The following is a 14,006-nucleotide window of genomic DNA, read 5'->3' as shown; positions in this document are numbered from 1 at the left end:
CTGTGAAGGACTGGCGCCCCCTCCAGGGTGTATTCCCACCTTGCGTCCCAATGATTCCAGGTAGACTCTGGACCCACCGCGACCCTGAACTGGATAAGTGCTTACAGATAATAAATGAAATAAATAAATAAATACCCCAGCAGAGTAAACAAATGAACCCCAAAAGAAATCTCACCTTTCCAAAAATGGTGTGTTTGTTATTGAGTTCATCAGCCCGTCCAAGTGTGAAGAAAAACTGGCTCCCATTATCATGAGGCCCTGCATTTGCCATGGCCACCAAGCCTCTTCTGTTGAAGCGTAATCTAGAGTGAAACTCATCCTGAAGAGAACAAAACACAGCACTGAAACACAAACCGTGTGAAGAAAACAATCTAAACACACCAAATATTCACTTACTTAGATCAGTATACTTAACCTAATCAAGGTGTACTCCAAGCAATTAGAGTAGATGATTGCAGAAGATCATACCTTGAAAGGACGGCCGTAGATGGACTCCCCTCCAGCTCCTGTGCCACTGGGATCCCCCCCTTGAACAATGAAATCCGGTACCACACGGTGGAATATTGTACCACTGTAATAACCTGCAAAAATAATAATAATAATAATAATAAAAAAACCTTGTTATGCAAAATGTTAACATGGATGTCCAAACATCTGCAGATTTACAATTGGTGAAGTCAACTACTATAAAATACACCACCCATAAAATGACATTGGGATGCTCTGAAGCATGTCCAACTCTGGCTACAGAGCACTGAGCTGTGGAGCTCCAAGCAGTACCTTTGAAATGAGCTGCAGCAACATTTGTAACATTATACCATTAGGACTGAATACAATTAAATTCTCAAAGCAATGCTCCAACTCCTGCTGTAAAGCATCCTCAGAAGAGTAGACATTGTTACTGGCATAAAAAGGGGAAACAAAGCCCTAGTTAAACAGTCTAAATTACTGCATGGACAGGATGTGAAAGTGTCTTTAAAATGTGCACATACGGGACATGACCACTTATCACAGTACATCCTATTATTTGGATGTCTATTTATATTCATAGTCATAAAGGCAATAGTGCAGATTTACCTTCCATGCATAGCTGAATGAAGTTTCTGCAAGCTTTGGGAGCTTCTTTGGACCACAGCTCTACATCAATATCACCAGCCGAGGTCTTTATTAAAACCTTTCAAAAGGTAAAGAGAAGAAGAAATAGGGTTTTGAGTGGTTTGAGGTGAGACATTGGCTCTAGAGAAACTCTAAGAGGAGCTACATAATTCTTTCACAGCAGTGGTGACAGGAACAGTGGAGCACCATGACAGAGGAGTTATTGTTACTGGCTTTGCATCTACAAGGTGGGCCAACAAAGTAGGTGTGTACAATGATACAGCTCCACACTTATCAGTGCTGAAAATGAACCCCTATCGGTTTAATACCTGCTCTCTGGTGGCCCTGAGCATTAAAGAACAAGCTGAACATGCACTAACAGTTTACATTCCAGCCTCTGACTGAGTTTTTTGTTTAAACTATAACGTTCTGGTTATGTTTAGTGTTCACCAACTGGTGGCTATGGTTTAGCTGACTTTACTCTGGGTTGAAGTAAGATGCAAAAACTCAAGGTTGTGGAGGGAAATACTGTTAAATATGGGTATAATTCATATGTTCAGTTTATAAAATGCCTAATCTGAGCACAGTTCACAGAAGCTGGACCACATTTAGCCAGTTAGCTCACATTGTACGCACCTTGCCGTTGGTTGGAGGCTCTTGGATGTATATGTTGCTCATGTTTGAAGAATATTTCTACACTTTTCCCCTCAGAGTGAAACAATGCGTTAGTAACCGGACAAAACATGCAGAAATTAACAGTTTATTATTGTAACAAACGCCCCCCACCGCCGCCAGCTTGGATTACTCCTTCCTTCTCATCTGTGTGGCTCTCTAAACCCTGTGAGGAGCTGTACTGCCACCCAACGGCTCCCTCAGTCCCGCGCAGGTCGTGTCCCGATCCGAAACGCTGAGGCACCCCTGAAGTACACACTTATCTGACGTCATTGAAGTGTGAGCAGATCTGTCCATTCTTCTCGACAGCTGAGGGCTGTTCGACCAAACTTATTGAACAAATCTTCAAATCTGGGCTTAAGTTAAGTCCAGCGAACGCAAATTAGATGGGGTATTCCATAAAGTAGGATTTTAATAGCCAGGTATCCCAATACAAAGTTTAGATGTCCTTTTCATCTTTTTTTACACGGTGGACACATTTCATTTGAGGCTTACGTTATCTGGATAAGGAGGAAATCCAGCTTTGTAGAATATCCAGTTGAAATGTAAATCACAGAGCGACAAATTGGTTACTTCACGTTATTGATAAAGAATGCCCATAAGGCCTTGTCCCAATACTTGCCATACGCCCTTACTCTGAAAGTGGACACTTTAATTACTGTAAAGATGTTAGATATGTTTGGTAAAATAAAAAAAGGCTCCGTTGTAATTTAATTACAATGGAAGAATAATTAATAGTTGTGAAATCAAAGACACTGGTCCAAACGTTTTCCATATTTTCCCGTTCGACTGCATGTTCCCCGCCGGAAGGTTTAATGGTACGGGCTGTAGGGACGGAGGGAACAGTGTGAGGTTCTGTAAGTGTTGTTTTTGCGGAACGGAGTATATTTTCGGGCGGATAAACCTCGAGTATTTGGAGCTATGGCTCTTCCAGGTAGGTTTCATAGACAGTGAACGCCTTTTGTCACATTAACTGAGGAGTTTAGAAAACTATAGATGCAGCGAATGTTCTAGAAACGCTTAAACATTCGTGAGTTCTAGAACATCCCCACAGCGCATACAGGAGTTTATATAGATACAGCGCTCAGCCAAATCATTACAGACACCCTGTTTCTAAAACTACTGCATTTTGTAGTTCGACAGTTGAGCACTGTAAGCCATCTGTTCCTCTGCATACTTTATTTGCCCCTATTCACACTTGAATAGTCAGGGCCCTCGGGACCACTGCAAGAACCATCATTATTCATGTTCTACAAGACCCACTGTCTAATATGTAAAATTGGCTGTAAAAGCTGTACTTTCAGGACCTCTACAGTGCACTGGAAACAAGAAAAGTCTAATGCAATGGTCCTGCTTACCTTTTACATATTTTGGTAGAATCAATGTGATCAGGATGAATGTTCTGCCAAGATTTTTCAAATTCATTTGAACAGCTTAAAATTGCCTTTGGGCTGTCTAACTAAATTAAACTCTGTTCTGTCTAACACTGAATCACCACATTATGACACATTGAAATTAACCTGGGAAAAAGATCTAGAGTTGATATTTAATGATAAGGATTGGTCAAATATCTGTGTTTGGGTTTTGCACAAATGTACATCTATTAATGTATTATCTATTAATTCTGAAAGATTTACTAGAATCTGGTTTCCTGTTCAGATATACATACATACATACAGGGGTTGGACAATGAAACTGGAACACCTGGTTTTAGACCACAATAATTTATTAGTGTGGTGTAGGGCCTCCTTTTGCAGCCGATACAGCATCAGTTCGTCTTGCAAATGACATACACAAGTCCTGCACAGTGGTCAGAGGGATTGTAAGCCATTCTTCTTGCAGGATAGTGGCCAGGTCTCTACGTGATGCTGGTGGAGGAAAACGTCTCCTGACTCTCTCCTCCAAAACACCCCAAAGTGGCTCAATAATATTTAGATCTGGTGACTGTGCAGGCCATGGGAGATGTTCAACTTCACTTTCATGTTCATCAAACCACTCTTTCTCCAGTCTTGCTGTGTGTATTGGTGCATTGTCGTCCTGATACACGGCACCGCCTTCAGGACACAATGTTTGAACCATTGGATGCACATGGTCTTACTGGTGCAATGTGGAGTTAATGAAGATTGGCCACCAGTCTGCTCCAATTTAGCCATGAAACCTCCCACACTACAGTGACAGGTGTTTCAGTTTCATTGTCTAACCCCTGTGTATATATATAATAACAAGAATAGTTTATTATGCTTTGTTGCCTGTATGCACATAACTTATGTCACATTGACACCCTGGTCTCTCTATATTTTATTCATTTATTAATTCATTTATTTACTTATTTTTCTTTTATTTATCTTTTCTTTAACGTAGTTCAACTGCCATCTATTTTATCTTTATTATTAAGACCTTTAGCCTGAGACACTCTTTGTAATGTCAGTATGAATAGGGAGAGTTGAACGGCTCGAGGCTGCAGTGTATATGCATTGATTTCCGTGACATCATGAATACTAAATATTTACAGGGACTGAAGAATTAATGGGATCTTATTTTAAATAAATATAGAACATCGTCTCAATTTGATGGCAATGAGTTAAAATTGTGACATAACTCTAATGTCCTTATATATTTAAAACTGAATCTTTCTTTCATCAGGTATAAATAAGGACAACATTCGAGCTGGGTGTAAACGATGTGGCTATCGTGAGTATTGGACCAGGAGTGTCACTTCATGAGAGACTTTTTCACAATACGTGATTCATATCACAACACATTCACACTGAAATGAACCACTATCAGCACAGACATTGCGTCCATCTGCTCTGGATTAAATGTAGTTTAAAAAAAAAAAGAATTCTATAATATGTAATGATGTTGGTCAGGGTTTCTCTCTCTATATTTAAATTAATCACTATATATGATATACATATGTAACATAATAAAATATAATTAATAATAAAATACTACTCAGACCTCTATATAGTTCTAATTCCTATTTAGTGACTTTCAGTGAATCAATATTTTTTCTTTATGCCTCCATCAGCGGGACATCTCACATTTGAGTGTCGTAACTTTGTGCGCGTGGACCCAAGGAAGGACATTGTTTTGGATGTGAGCAGCACGAGCACTGAAGAGAGTGATGAAGAACAACAGGAAACTGTCAGTAAGGACAAGATGTTTGGGAGCAGCCAATCCAAAGGTTTGTCATTTAATGTTGGAATGAGGATGTTTTTCTGATGTGACATCTGGCAGTCTGTGTTTTTGTTTGATTTTGTTAAAGGGCATAATATATTTTGTGAAATTTGCAGGGGAAAAAAACATGTTTAAGTTTGTTCTCTACGGTCTGTTCCTTCCTGACAAGGTTTGTTCCTTGTCTTTGCAGTTAGAGCAGGCCCTGAATTTAACCTAAGGTTGATGTGAGGTGCTATTTTTGCAGGTTCCCATGAGGATTCAAAAAAGAAGAAACATAGAAAGAGAAGTAAAGAAAGATCCCATCGGAAAGCAAAAAAGAGGTAGGCTTATTATACAACCTCTGAAAATGTAGATTTTGTATGATTTATAGTGTATTTAAAGGCTAAGCACCAGCTATGAAAGTGTCAAACAAATAAATACAGTGGAATTTGAGTTCCTAACTTGTGTTTATTGATAGTCAGAAAACATGTTATTTCTTACTAATTGAAGGAATAAGGTTTAAAAGACCTTTGGTCTCCCCCCCCCCAACGGTGTTGGGAAACTCTAATAGGCGTCTTGACTGTGAGGCGTCTAGAAGCTGCACTTAATTAAAGGTGTGTTGTTTTTGGCTGCAATCATTCAATGTACAGTGGGACATCTGTGCACAAATGGCCCAAAGATCCCAAAATATCCAGAAAATGGACTAAATTTGTCCACTTTAAACGGGCACTTTGGAAAGGACCATCCGCTCACTCCGTTATCTGTAGCTCATTTCACTGGCGCTTTTCCAACAATATGGGCATGTAAGGACACCAACGAAAGGTGTTCAAGAGCCTCTGTAACATGGAGGTAAACAGGGTAAGGACACTCACTTCGCCTGTTTTAGTTGGTGTTAGTTAACGTTAGCTTGACTCGCTAAACTCGGTGGCTCAGATTATACTCGGCTACGTAGCTGCATTACGGAGGTTTATAGTGTCGGATGAATTCGAGTTCGACTTCGATCACATTTACAAGAATAACGGTACCTCTACATTTGAGTTTAGCTTATTGCTAGGCTACTGTCATGAATAATGTTGGTTATTTAGCTAGATACTGTCATAACAGTCAGTCATAACGGTGTTCAGCTGTTGTCCACCAGTGACGTCACGGTTGCGTTCAAGAATTTCCGTAGCGAGCTCGGGTTTTTCCGTCAATTTAATAAAATTGTCAGTTTTAAAGCAAATTAAGCTGCTATTTTCATTTTAATTCATACTTATATCTGTCAGTAACTAAAATAATGTGAAATAATCATGGAGGTCCATTAAGTGGTGCTTAGCCCTTAAGGGTATTACAGGTTATTCTGACCAGCATTACATTTTTAGTAAAACAGAAAAAACAGTAATTTCATAAATGTGATAAATGTTTCCAAAATACACTGGATTCAATATGTTGTAGCATTTTGTGTCAATTATAATAGGGGAGATTATACCAGCCTAAAATTAATAGATTTTTCTTGACTTTTCCCTGAACTTTTATGTAGGTACTTGTTGATATTGTTGATGCTGAAAGCACAATCCCGTATAAAGCAGAGAGTCATTCTTAATAGTCAGAATGGATATCCTCTTAACTTTAAGTGGTCTGCTGCAATGCCCTTGATCCCTCTGGCAATGTAACTGCATTGCATTTGAAAGTGTTTTTTAACTGTTGTTCTCTCTGGTGTTTGTAAGCATTGAACTGGAAGAACTGACTATTATAAGCTCAGTGTCAACTGCGGCCTAATGGTTATAGAAGCGGGGTTGGAATGTTTAAAGGCTAAGCACCACTTAATGGACCTCCATGAGTTTTCTGACTATCAATAAACACAAGTTAGGAACTCAAATCCCACTGTATTTATTTGTTTGACACTTTCACAGAGCTGGTGCTTAGCCTTTAATCCCCACAACAAGAAGGGGAAAATAGGGGGTGGGGGTAGTGATAGTGATGGAACAGCCCTGTCTCCGCCCTCAACATCAATGGTTGAAGTGCCTTTTAAGCAAGGCATGTAACCCCCCAACTCCTCAGCAGCTCTCTGGGATGGAATGGGATGGCTGCCCACTGCTCCTGGTGTGTGCTCACTGCCACTAGAGTGTGTGTGTTTTCACTCCCATGACAAAAATGTATGGTTTTATAATTATAGGTAGTAGTGAATAGAAGTGTTTATTCATTTATAGTACAAGTATGTTTTATTTTATTTTTCTGTTCTTCTATTTGTTATTTTTATTTACTTTATCCAGGTCCTATTCTTCTAGTGATGATGATGGCGACGATGAAGAGGAGGAGGGCAAGAAAAAGAAAAAGCACAAGAGCCATAAGAAGAAAGGAAAAAAGGAAAAGAGAGCAAAGGAAAAGCAGACGAAAAAGAGCAAGAAGAAACACAGACAGTCGTCGTCCTCATCTGACAGCTCCAGTGGCTCTTCAGATACAGACTAATAAAGGTCATGTGATTTTGACTCAGGCTCATAAAGGACCATAAAGCATAAACAAGGGATATACTTGGTGGATTGTTACCATAAAACTAAAGTATATTAAAAAAAAACACAAAATTTAGCCAGTCAGAGACATGTGTAAATGTTAATGTATAAGCAGTTTATCTCTTGAAATAGATGACGGTTCTGGTAAAGAGTTTCTTTTCATCAGTGCTGGTTAAACATTTTTTCTCTCTGTATTTTTCACAATGTATATTTTTGTACATAAATGAAATAAAATAAAACATATGACTGTTTTAAAATAATGTGCTTAAATTACAAGGGATGTTACTCAGTACACGAGTTGTAAGTCTAATTTATTTTCTGTTATTTATGAACATTTCTGCACACATTATTCAAGTATTGAGAGCAGTTATTTATATAATCATATATATATATCATGAGGAAAAAGCAAAGGAAAAAAACACAGAGCCATAAAAAGGGGTGACGTTTACAAGGATATTCTCCCATGACAAAAGTACATTGACCTAAAACAAGGTTTACGTTACGTTCTGCCAGTCATGATTTTTATGATGTCACGTTCACATACGTAGGTTTCTTTCTGTCTCTTCTGCTCACTCTCTTCAACGAAGACTCTCCGGGATCTGATGGTTTATAGAAGAAACAACATTTCAGTTTACTGTAACCAGAATCTTATTGTGTTTTTAATGTCCTGACTTTGCTGTTGGCACATTAATGTGGCTAAATTAATTGAACTGCAAAAGTCATCTGAAGATGGAAGCTATTTAGTAAGATAGATTACATCAGATTAGAAGGCTTTTATTAGCACGCCACAGGACACAGTGAGATATGTTTAGGATAGGAAACTAACTGTAAAAATACATTACAAGATAAAAATCCTTTATTGAAAATACAATAGGACAAAGCTGTACAACTTGTATCCTTCATTCATTCATTCATTATCTGTAACACTTATCCAATTCAGGGTCACGGTGGGTCCAGAGCCTACCTGGAGTCATTGGGTGCAAGGCGGGAATACACCCTGGAGGGGGCTGTACAACTTGTATGTTACAGTTTATAATTAATGCACAGAAAATACAATTAAATAGTGTGTGTATATATATATATATATATATCTCAGTTGGGCAGCATTTCTAAAAAGCCTTTTTTTGTATTTGTCTTAAGTAATATTCTAAATTTCCAGGGACAGGGATTTCCAGAGCTTGCCTTGCAGATAAGTTTATCCAGCTTCTTTCTGTCTCCTGTTCTAATACTGCTTCCCCAACAGTCAATCCCATTAAAAGGTGGTTGATGCCACCTCTGAGTTGTAGAAAGAATGCAGGCGCGCACCCTTTTTTCCAACTTGTTTTTCCTCAACAAGTGCAGTACTGCTCTGACTTTTCCTCGTACAGCACCTGTATGTTGTCAGTCCAGTCCAGATTGTTATTCAGATGAACACCAAGATACTTATAGGTTTTGATCATCTCAATGTCCCTTTCCTGAATGTTCTCTGAGGTAGATGAAGAGATATTTGACCTGCAGAAGCCCACCACCAGCGTTTTACACACAAAGTCTTCTAAAGGACAGACATTCTGTCATTCTCTCTCTCTCTCTCTCATTCTCTTTCTCTCTCTCATTCTTTCTCGCTCTTGCTCTCTCTCTAGGCCTATATTTATAAATTTCCTGGACTATGCCACACAGGTGGTCTGCACAGTGTCTCAGAAACCCAGGATTGATGCCATCTGGACCTGCTGTCTTCCTCACATTCATCTTTCTCAGTTCCCTTCACACTTGTTCTGCTGGGTGTCGAGAGCATGGGTGGGAGGCACTGAGCTGAAGGAGTGGTAGATGGAGGGGTGATCACCCCTAAGAGGTTGACGGGCAAGGAAATATGGTGTTTATAATTGCATATAGTGGCTGGCATTTTAAAATGTGACAAACCCAGTGGCTTGTAACTCCCTCGCTCACATGCATAGTCACTCAGTTAGGAACTGTGTATGAGGCAGAACTTTGCTGATAATGGACAGAAAGGAAAACCTCTTAACTTTAAGTGGTCTGCTGCACTGGCCTTGAGTCCTTGGCCCATGTACTGCTTTATAAATCAGCAGAAAATATGTAAGGGTTTATAGAATGGTGTTCTCTCTTTTATTTTTTTTTTGCATTTCACTTTTGAGGATTTCAAAGCAATAAACAGAAGGAACAAATGCTTCTAATGATAATTATAGGCAGTAAATAGACTGATCAGCCAAAACATTATAATTACCTCTTCCTTCTTCACGCATTGCTGATTTGATAAGCTTCATTTGTGTGGTAGATCATTATGTTGGTGATGTGATATAGGCTTGCTTTTTTCTGAAATGTGTGCACCAGAAGGTGGGAAACAAAATGACTTATTTATTATAGTCCACGTGGTGAAGTGATTAATGAAGGTTAAGGTCCAGGTGTGTGACAGTAGGACTGTTTATAGCTTGATAATAAAAGCTGATTGTGGATCAGTGGTGTATGAAGGCTCTGAGGTATAGCTGTAAATCTCTCTGGATTTGTGTGTAATATTATTACACAATATAATGTGACCTTTTATTATTTTCCATGTGCACACATGAGCTCGTGCTTACAGAAGAACAACAGAATTCTTCAGATAGTATTAGATTAATTTAGTATGTTTGGTAAACATTCAGGCAGCACGGTGGTGCAGCAGGTAGTGTCGCAATCACAGAGCTCCAGGGACCTGGAGGTTGTGGGTTCGATTCCCGCTCCGGGTGACTGTCTGTGAGGAGTGTGGTGTGTTCTCCCTGTGTCTGCGTGGGTTTCCTCCGGGTGACTGTCTGTGAGGAGTGTGGTGTGTTCTCCCTGTGTCTGCGTGGGTTTCCTCCGGGTGACTGTCTGTGAGGAGTGTGGTGTGTTCTCCCTGTGTCTGCGTGGGTTTCCTCCGGGTGACTGTCTGTGAGGAGTGTGGTGTGTTCTCCCTGTGTCTGCGTGGGTTTCCTCCGGGTGACTGTCTGTGAGGAGTGTGGTGTGTTCTCCCTGTGTCTGTGTGGGTTTCCTCCGGGTGCACCAATTTCCTCCCACAGTCCAAAAACACACGTTGGTAGGTGGATTGGTGACTCCAAAGTGTCCGTAGGTGTGAATGTGTGAGTGTGTGTGTTGCCCTGTGAAGGACTGGCGCCCCCTCTGGACCCACCGCGACCCTGAACTGGATAACTGGATAATGAATGAATGGTAAACATTCATATTTCATGCATTCATTCATTCATTATCTGTAACCGCTGTTTTCCAGTTCAGGGTCACGGTGGGTCCAGAGCCTAATCATTGGGCGCAAGGCAGGAACACACCCTGGAGGGGCACCAGTCCGTCACAGGGCATCACACACACACTCATACATTCACTCACACCTTCAGACACTTTTGAGTCACCAATCCACCTACCAACGTGTGTTTTTGGACTGTGGGAGGAAACCCACGCAGATACAGGGAGAACACACCACACTCCTCACAGACAGTCACCCGGAGGAAACCCACGCGGACACAGGGAGAACACTCCAAACTCCTCACATATAGTGACCCGGAGCAGGAATCGAACCTCGACACCTACCTGCTGCACCACCCTGCCGCCCACAATATAACGTATAACAAATATTAAAAATTGTCTTCGAATATTTGTTGAATAAAAGCCATATGTAAGTTTGGTCTGGAAAATGTGTTAATGTATTTTCACTCAGAAAATCACTAAAACATCTCATTCAAGCTGGGGTGTTCAAATTTATATATATGACTATACATTCCCCAACAGTTCATGTTATTGTGAACTGTAGCTTTTATTGATATAGTGAAGTTACTTCTGAAATAGAAGTAAAAAGGGTAGGCACAATAAGCTAATGCTTCAGCTTATACCTTTTCGGTTTGTATTTGTTTTGTTTTTGAATGTCATGTCTATTAATTTAATATTTGTTACCTTTATTGTTATCTTATTTTTAGGTCATTATTATTATTAATTTTAATATATATACTGTATTCATTATGAAAACTGAAATAAACACTAACTAACTAAGTTCTTTAAACAGAATCTGTTTTACCAAAACTCTTCTTCTCAAAGTGTTTTGCCTGTTCAATGCTGTAGATTCCTGGTTCGAAGGTTGTTTATTGTAGCTATAAATCTTTACCTGTTCCATGGCTGCTCAGTTTAAGGCCCGTGTCAACCTGCTGAGGTCTGGAGCGGAGGAAAAGGATGCAGAGTACCAGGACACTGGTCAAGAATGCCAGCAGAACCAGAGCAGCGATACTGAGACCCACAAGCAGTCCAGCACTAAGAAAAGAGTGAGTGAGAGTACAGATCAACTTAGAGGAATGGGTCACAGAAAAATCACATTTACACAATCAGTATATATATTCACAGGTTACGATCCCCTCATTGTTTCCACAGTCATTGTATATACTCTTAGCTACGCTGACAATACAGGAGCACTTTGCAGTTCTACAATTACAGACTGTTGTTCTGCAGACTTCGTTTGACCCCGTTCACCCTATTATTTAATGGTCCGAATCATCACAGAACAGGTTTTCTTTGGCTGGTGGGTCATTCTGAAGGACTAAAGCACTGGCGCCCCCTCCAGGGTGTATTCCTGCTTTGCGCCCAGTGATTCCGGCTAGGCTCCGGACCCACCGCTACCCTGTGGTTACAGACAATGAATGAATGGTGGATCATTCTATGTGCTGCAGTGACACTGACGTGGCGGTGATGTGTTTGTGTGTGTCTCGCTGATAAAGTGGATCAGACACAGCTGTGTCACAGGGGTTTTTAAAATGCCTCTGTGTCACTGCTGGACTGTCTTGTGTCCACTGATGAAGGATTATAGGATGAACACAAATCGTACAGCAACAGGTGAGCTACTGTCTCTGACTTTACATCTACAAGGTGGGAGGTGTGTCTAGAATGGACAGTGAGTGGACAGAGCGTCTAAAAACTCCAGCAGCACTACTGTGTCTGATCCATTCGTACTCCTCCACACTCCTCACAGACAGTCACCCGGAGGAAACCCACGCAGACACAGAGAGAACACATCACATTCCTCACAGACAGTCACCCAGAGGAAACCCACGCAGACACAGGGAGAACACACCACACTCCTCACAGACAGTCACCCGGAGGAAACCCACGCAGACACAGGGAGAACACACTACACTCCTCACAGACAGTCACCCGGAGGAAACCCACGCGGACACAGGGAGAACACACCAAACTCCTCAGACAGTCACTCGGAGCGGGACTAGAACCCACAACCTCCAGGTCCCTGGAGCTGTGTGACTATGACACTACCTGCTGCCCCACCGTGCCGCCCCTAAATATTAATTTTAAAAATTATAAATAAAATTTCTTCAATCCTGATCTTGGGTTCAAATTATTATTACTGAGTATCCTGTTTATGGAGTATCATCTGTCTTACCTCAGGGTCCACATATAGGCGTGTTTGTAAGGGTAGTAGTTTCCAGGCTCACTGCAGCAGTACTTCATATCTTCAAACCCACAGCAGTACCCCAGTTCTGGACTCCCTGGGTCCTGGGGACACGTAAAAGTCTCCACATAACCGGCCCCATCTTTAAAATAGCCCTCACATGTGTGAGCATCCTCCATCTCAGCTGCTGTGTGCAGTAGTGTGTATGGACAAAGAGCAATGGTCCTCTCTTTGCTCTGAACCTGAGTTTTCTTTTCTTTCTGCAGCCAATCTTCTTTTTTTTCTTTTTTTCCCCTGCAGCTCTGAGTGCTGTGCTGTCAGTGCTGAGTGCTCTTTCTGATCTGAAGGATGTCCTCATGGCAGAGTAACATGGCCTCGAACATAATGTCCTTGGTATTGGGGAATATGTGTAGTATTTCAGTTCAATCAACAAGCAGTTTACTTCAAAACAGTGCACTTCAGCGTCTCTAAATAGAAATATGTCTCTCAGACCTAAGGGCTTTAGGGGGCAATGTCCTCCCAATAACACTGTTAGTTTTACCTAAGTACTAAGGACAATAAACATACTATTTTGTAGCTGTTGCTAAACTTTATAAAAAGTTTTTTTTGGCTTTGGAATGAGGTGTGGGACTTCCAAAAATGTATAAAAGGGTATGATTTCTATAAAATCACCTCCATCTTTAATGAAACAGGTTTACATATTTACATATCATTTACATAACACAAGCCCTACATTGTACAGATGTTTCAGTAGTGAGCCAGTTATGACACGGGATCCTGAAGGCGGTGAGTCAATATCTGTGCAGTGATTTGTTTATATCAGTCGACATGTAAAAATAATTACAGATCACTGCTATAACCCCCGGTGATGCCTCAGGATCCCCATAGAGTAACTGACCTCTCTCTGGGGGTGTAAGATAGTCCATCTTCTCCCAAAATATCTCTGCTCATAGGGTTAGCTAGCACAGGCATCGGGGCATTTTAACTGACGTCAACATCTGAGTCATTACAGTGATATGTATCTTTGTAAATCGTGCTTTTACATCTACCTGACCATAAAGAGCTCTTTGGTTTGGGAGGGGTGGGTATAAATGGGTTAAATAAGGTATGGGTGTAACATGATGATGTTGAAAGACTTCAGAGAAACTGGACTTTTGGAGGTAACTATGTTATAAAGATAAGACACT

The 14,006-nt window shown here is 40.6% G+C and overlaps 3 protein-coding genes across 3 annotated transcripts in view; 1 reads left to right on the top strand and 2 right to left on the bottom strand.

Annotated features, from left to right (window-relative positions):
• cwc27 (CWC27 spliceosome associated cyclophilin) overlaps positions 1–2,294 on the bottom strand; it is a 38,016-nt gene extending 35,722 nt beyond the window's left edge. The window contains exons 1-4 of the mRNA XM_066650746.1: positions 1,732–2,294; positions 1,078–1,174; positions 469–581; positions 176–319 (exon numbers count right to left, since the gene is read on the bottom strand). Coding sequence (XP_066506843.1) covers positions 176–319; positions 469–581; positions 1,078–1,174; positions 1,732–1,773 — 396 coding nt within the window. The 5' untranslated portion in view covers positions 1,774–2,294. The remainder of the gene's footprint in view (positions 1–175; positions 320–468; positions 582–1,077; positions 1,175–1,731) is intronic.
• A 164-nt stretch (positions 2,295–2,458) lies between these two features.
• On the top strand, positions 2,459–7,636 carry srek1ip1 (SREK1-interacting protein 1). Its single transcript, XM_066650747.1, has 5 exons — positions 2,459–2,701; positions 4,411–4,458; positions 4,799–4,954; positions 5,192–5,267; positions 7,179–7,636. The coding sequence occupies exons 1-5, from the start codon at positions 2,689–2,691 to the stop codon at positions 7,372–7,374; spliced, it is 489 nt and encodes a 162-aa protein (XP_066506844.1). The 5' UTR covers positions 2,459–2,688; the 3' UTR covers positions 7,375–7,636.
• A 194-nt stretch (positions 7,637–7,830) lies between these two features.
• LOC136674350 (protein shisa-like-2B) lies at positions 7,831–13,017 on the bottom strand. The gene is made up of 3 exons (XM_066650329.1): positions 12,811–13,017; positions 11,530–11,672; positions 7,831–8,014 (listed from the first exon to the last, which is right to left on the bottom strand). The coding sequence occupies exons 1-3, from the start codon at positions 12,996–12,998 to the stop codon at positions 7,938–7,940; spliced, it is 408 nt and encodes a 135-aa protein (XP_066506426.1). The 5' UTR covers positions 12,999–13,017; the 3' UTR covers positions 7,831–7,937.
• Between the last annotated feature and the right edge of the window lie 989 nt (positions 13,018–14,006).

The sequence above is a fragment of the Hoplias malabaricus genome, chromosome 18, assembly GCF_029633855.1.
Source record: "Hoplias malabaricus isolate fHopMal1 chromosome 18, fHopMal1.hap1, whole genome shotgun sequence".
NCBI lineage: Eukaryota > Metazoa > Chordata > Actinopteri > Characiformes > Erythrinidae > Hoplias > Hoplias malabaricus.
This window is presented reverse-complemented; position numbering and strand designations above follow the sequence as displayed.

Coding starts and splice junctions, on each gene's coding strand:
- LOC136674350 (XM_066650329.1), bottom strand. CDS start 12,998: ATGGAGGATGCTCACACATGTGAGGGCTATTTTAAAGATGGGGCCGGT. Junction 11,673..12,810: donor GCCTATATGTGGACCCTGAG/GTAAGACAGATG, acceptor CTCTTTTCTTAG/TGCTGGACTGCTTGTGGGTC. Junction 8,015..11,529: donor ACTGAGCAGCCATGGAACAG/GTAAAGATTTAT, acceptor ATAAACCATCAG/ATCCCGGAGAGTCTTCGTTG.
- srek1ip1 (XM_066650747.1), top strand. Junction 4,459..4,798: donor GTGTAAACGATGTGGCTATC/GTGAGTATTGGA, acceptor TGCCTCCATCAG/CGGGACATCTCACATTTGAG. Junction 4,955..5,191: donor TGGGAGCAGCCAATCCAAAG/GTTTGTCATTTA, acceptor CTATTTTTGCAG/GTTCCCATGAGGATTCAAAA.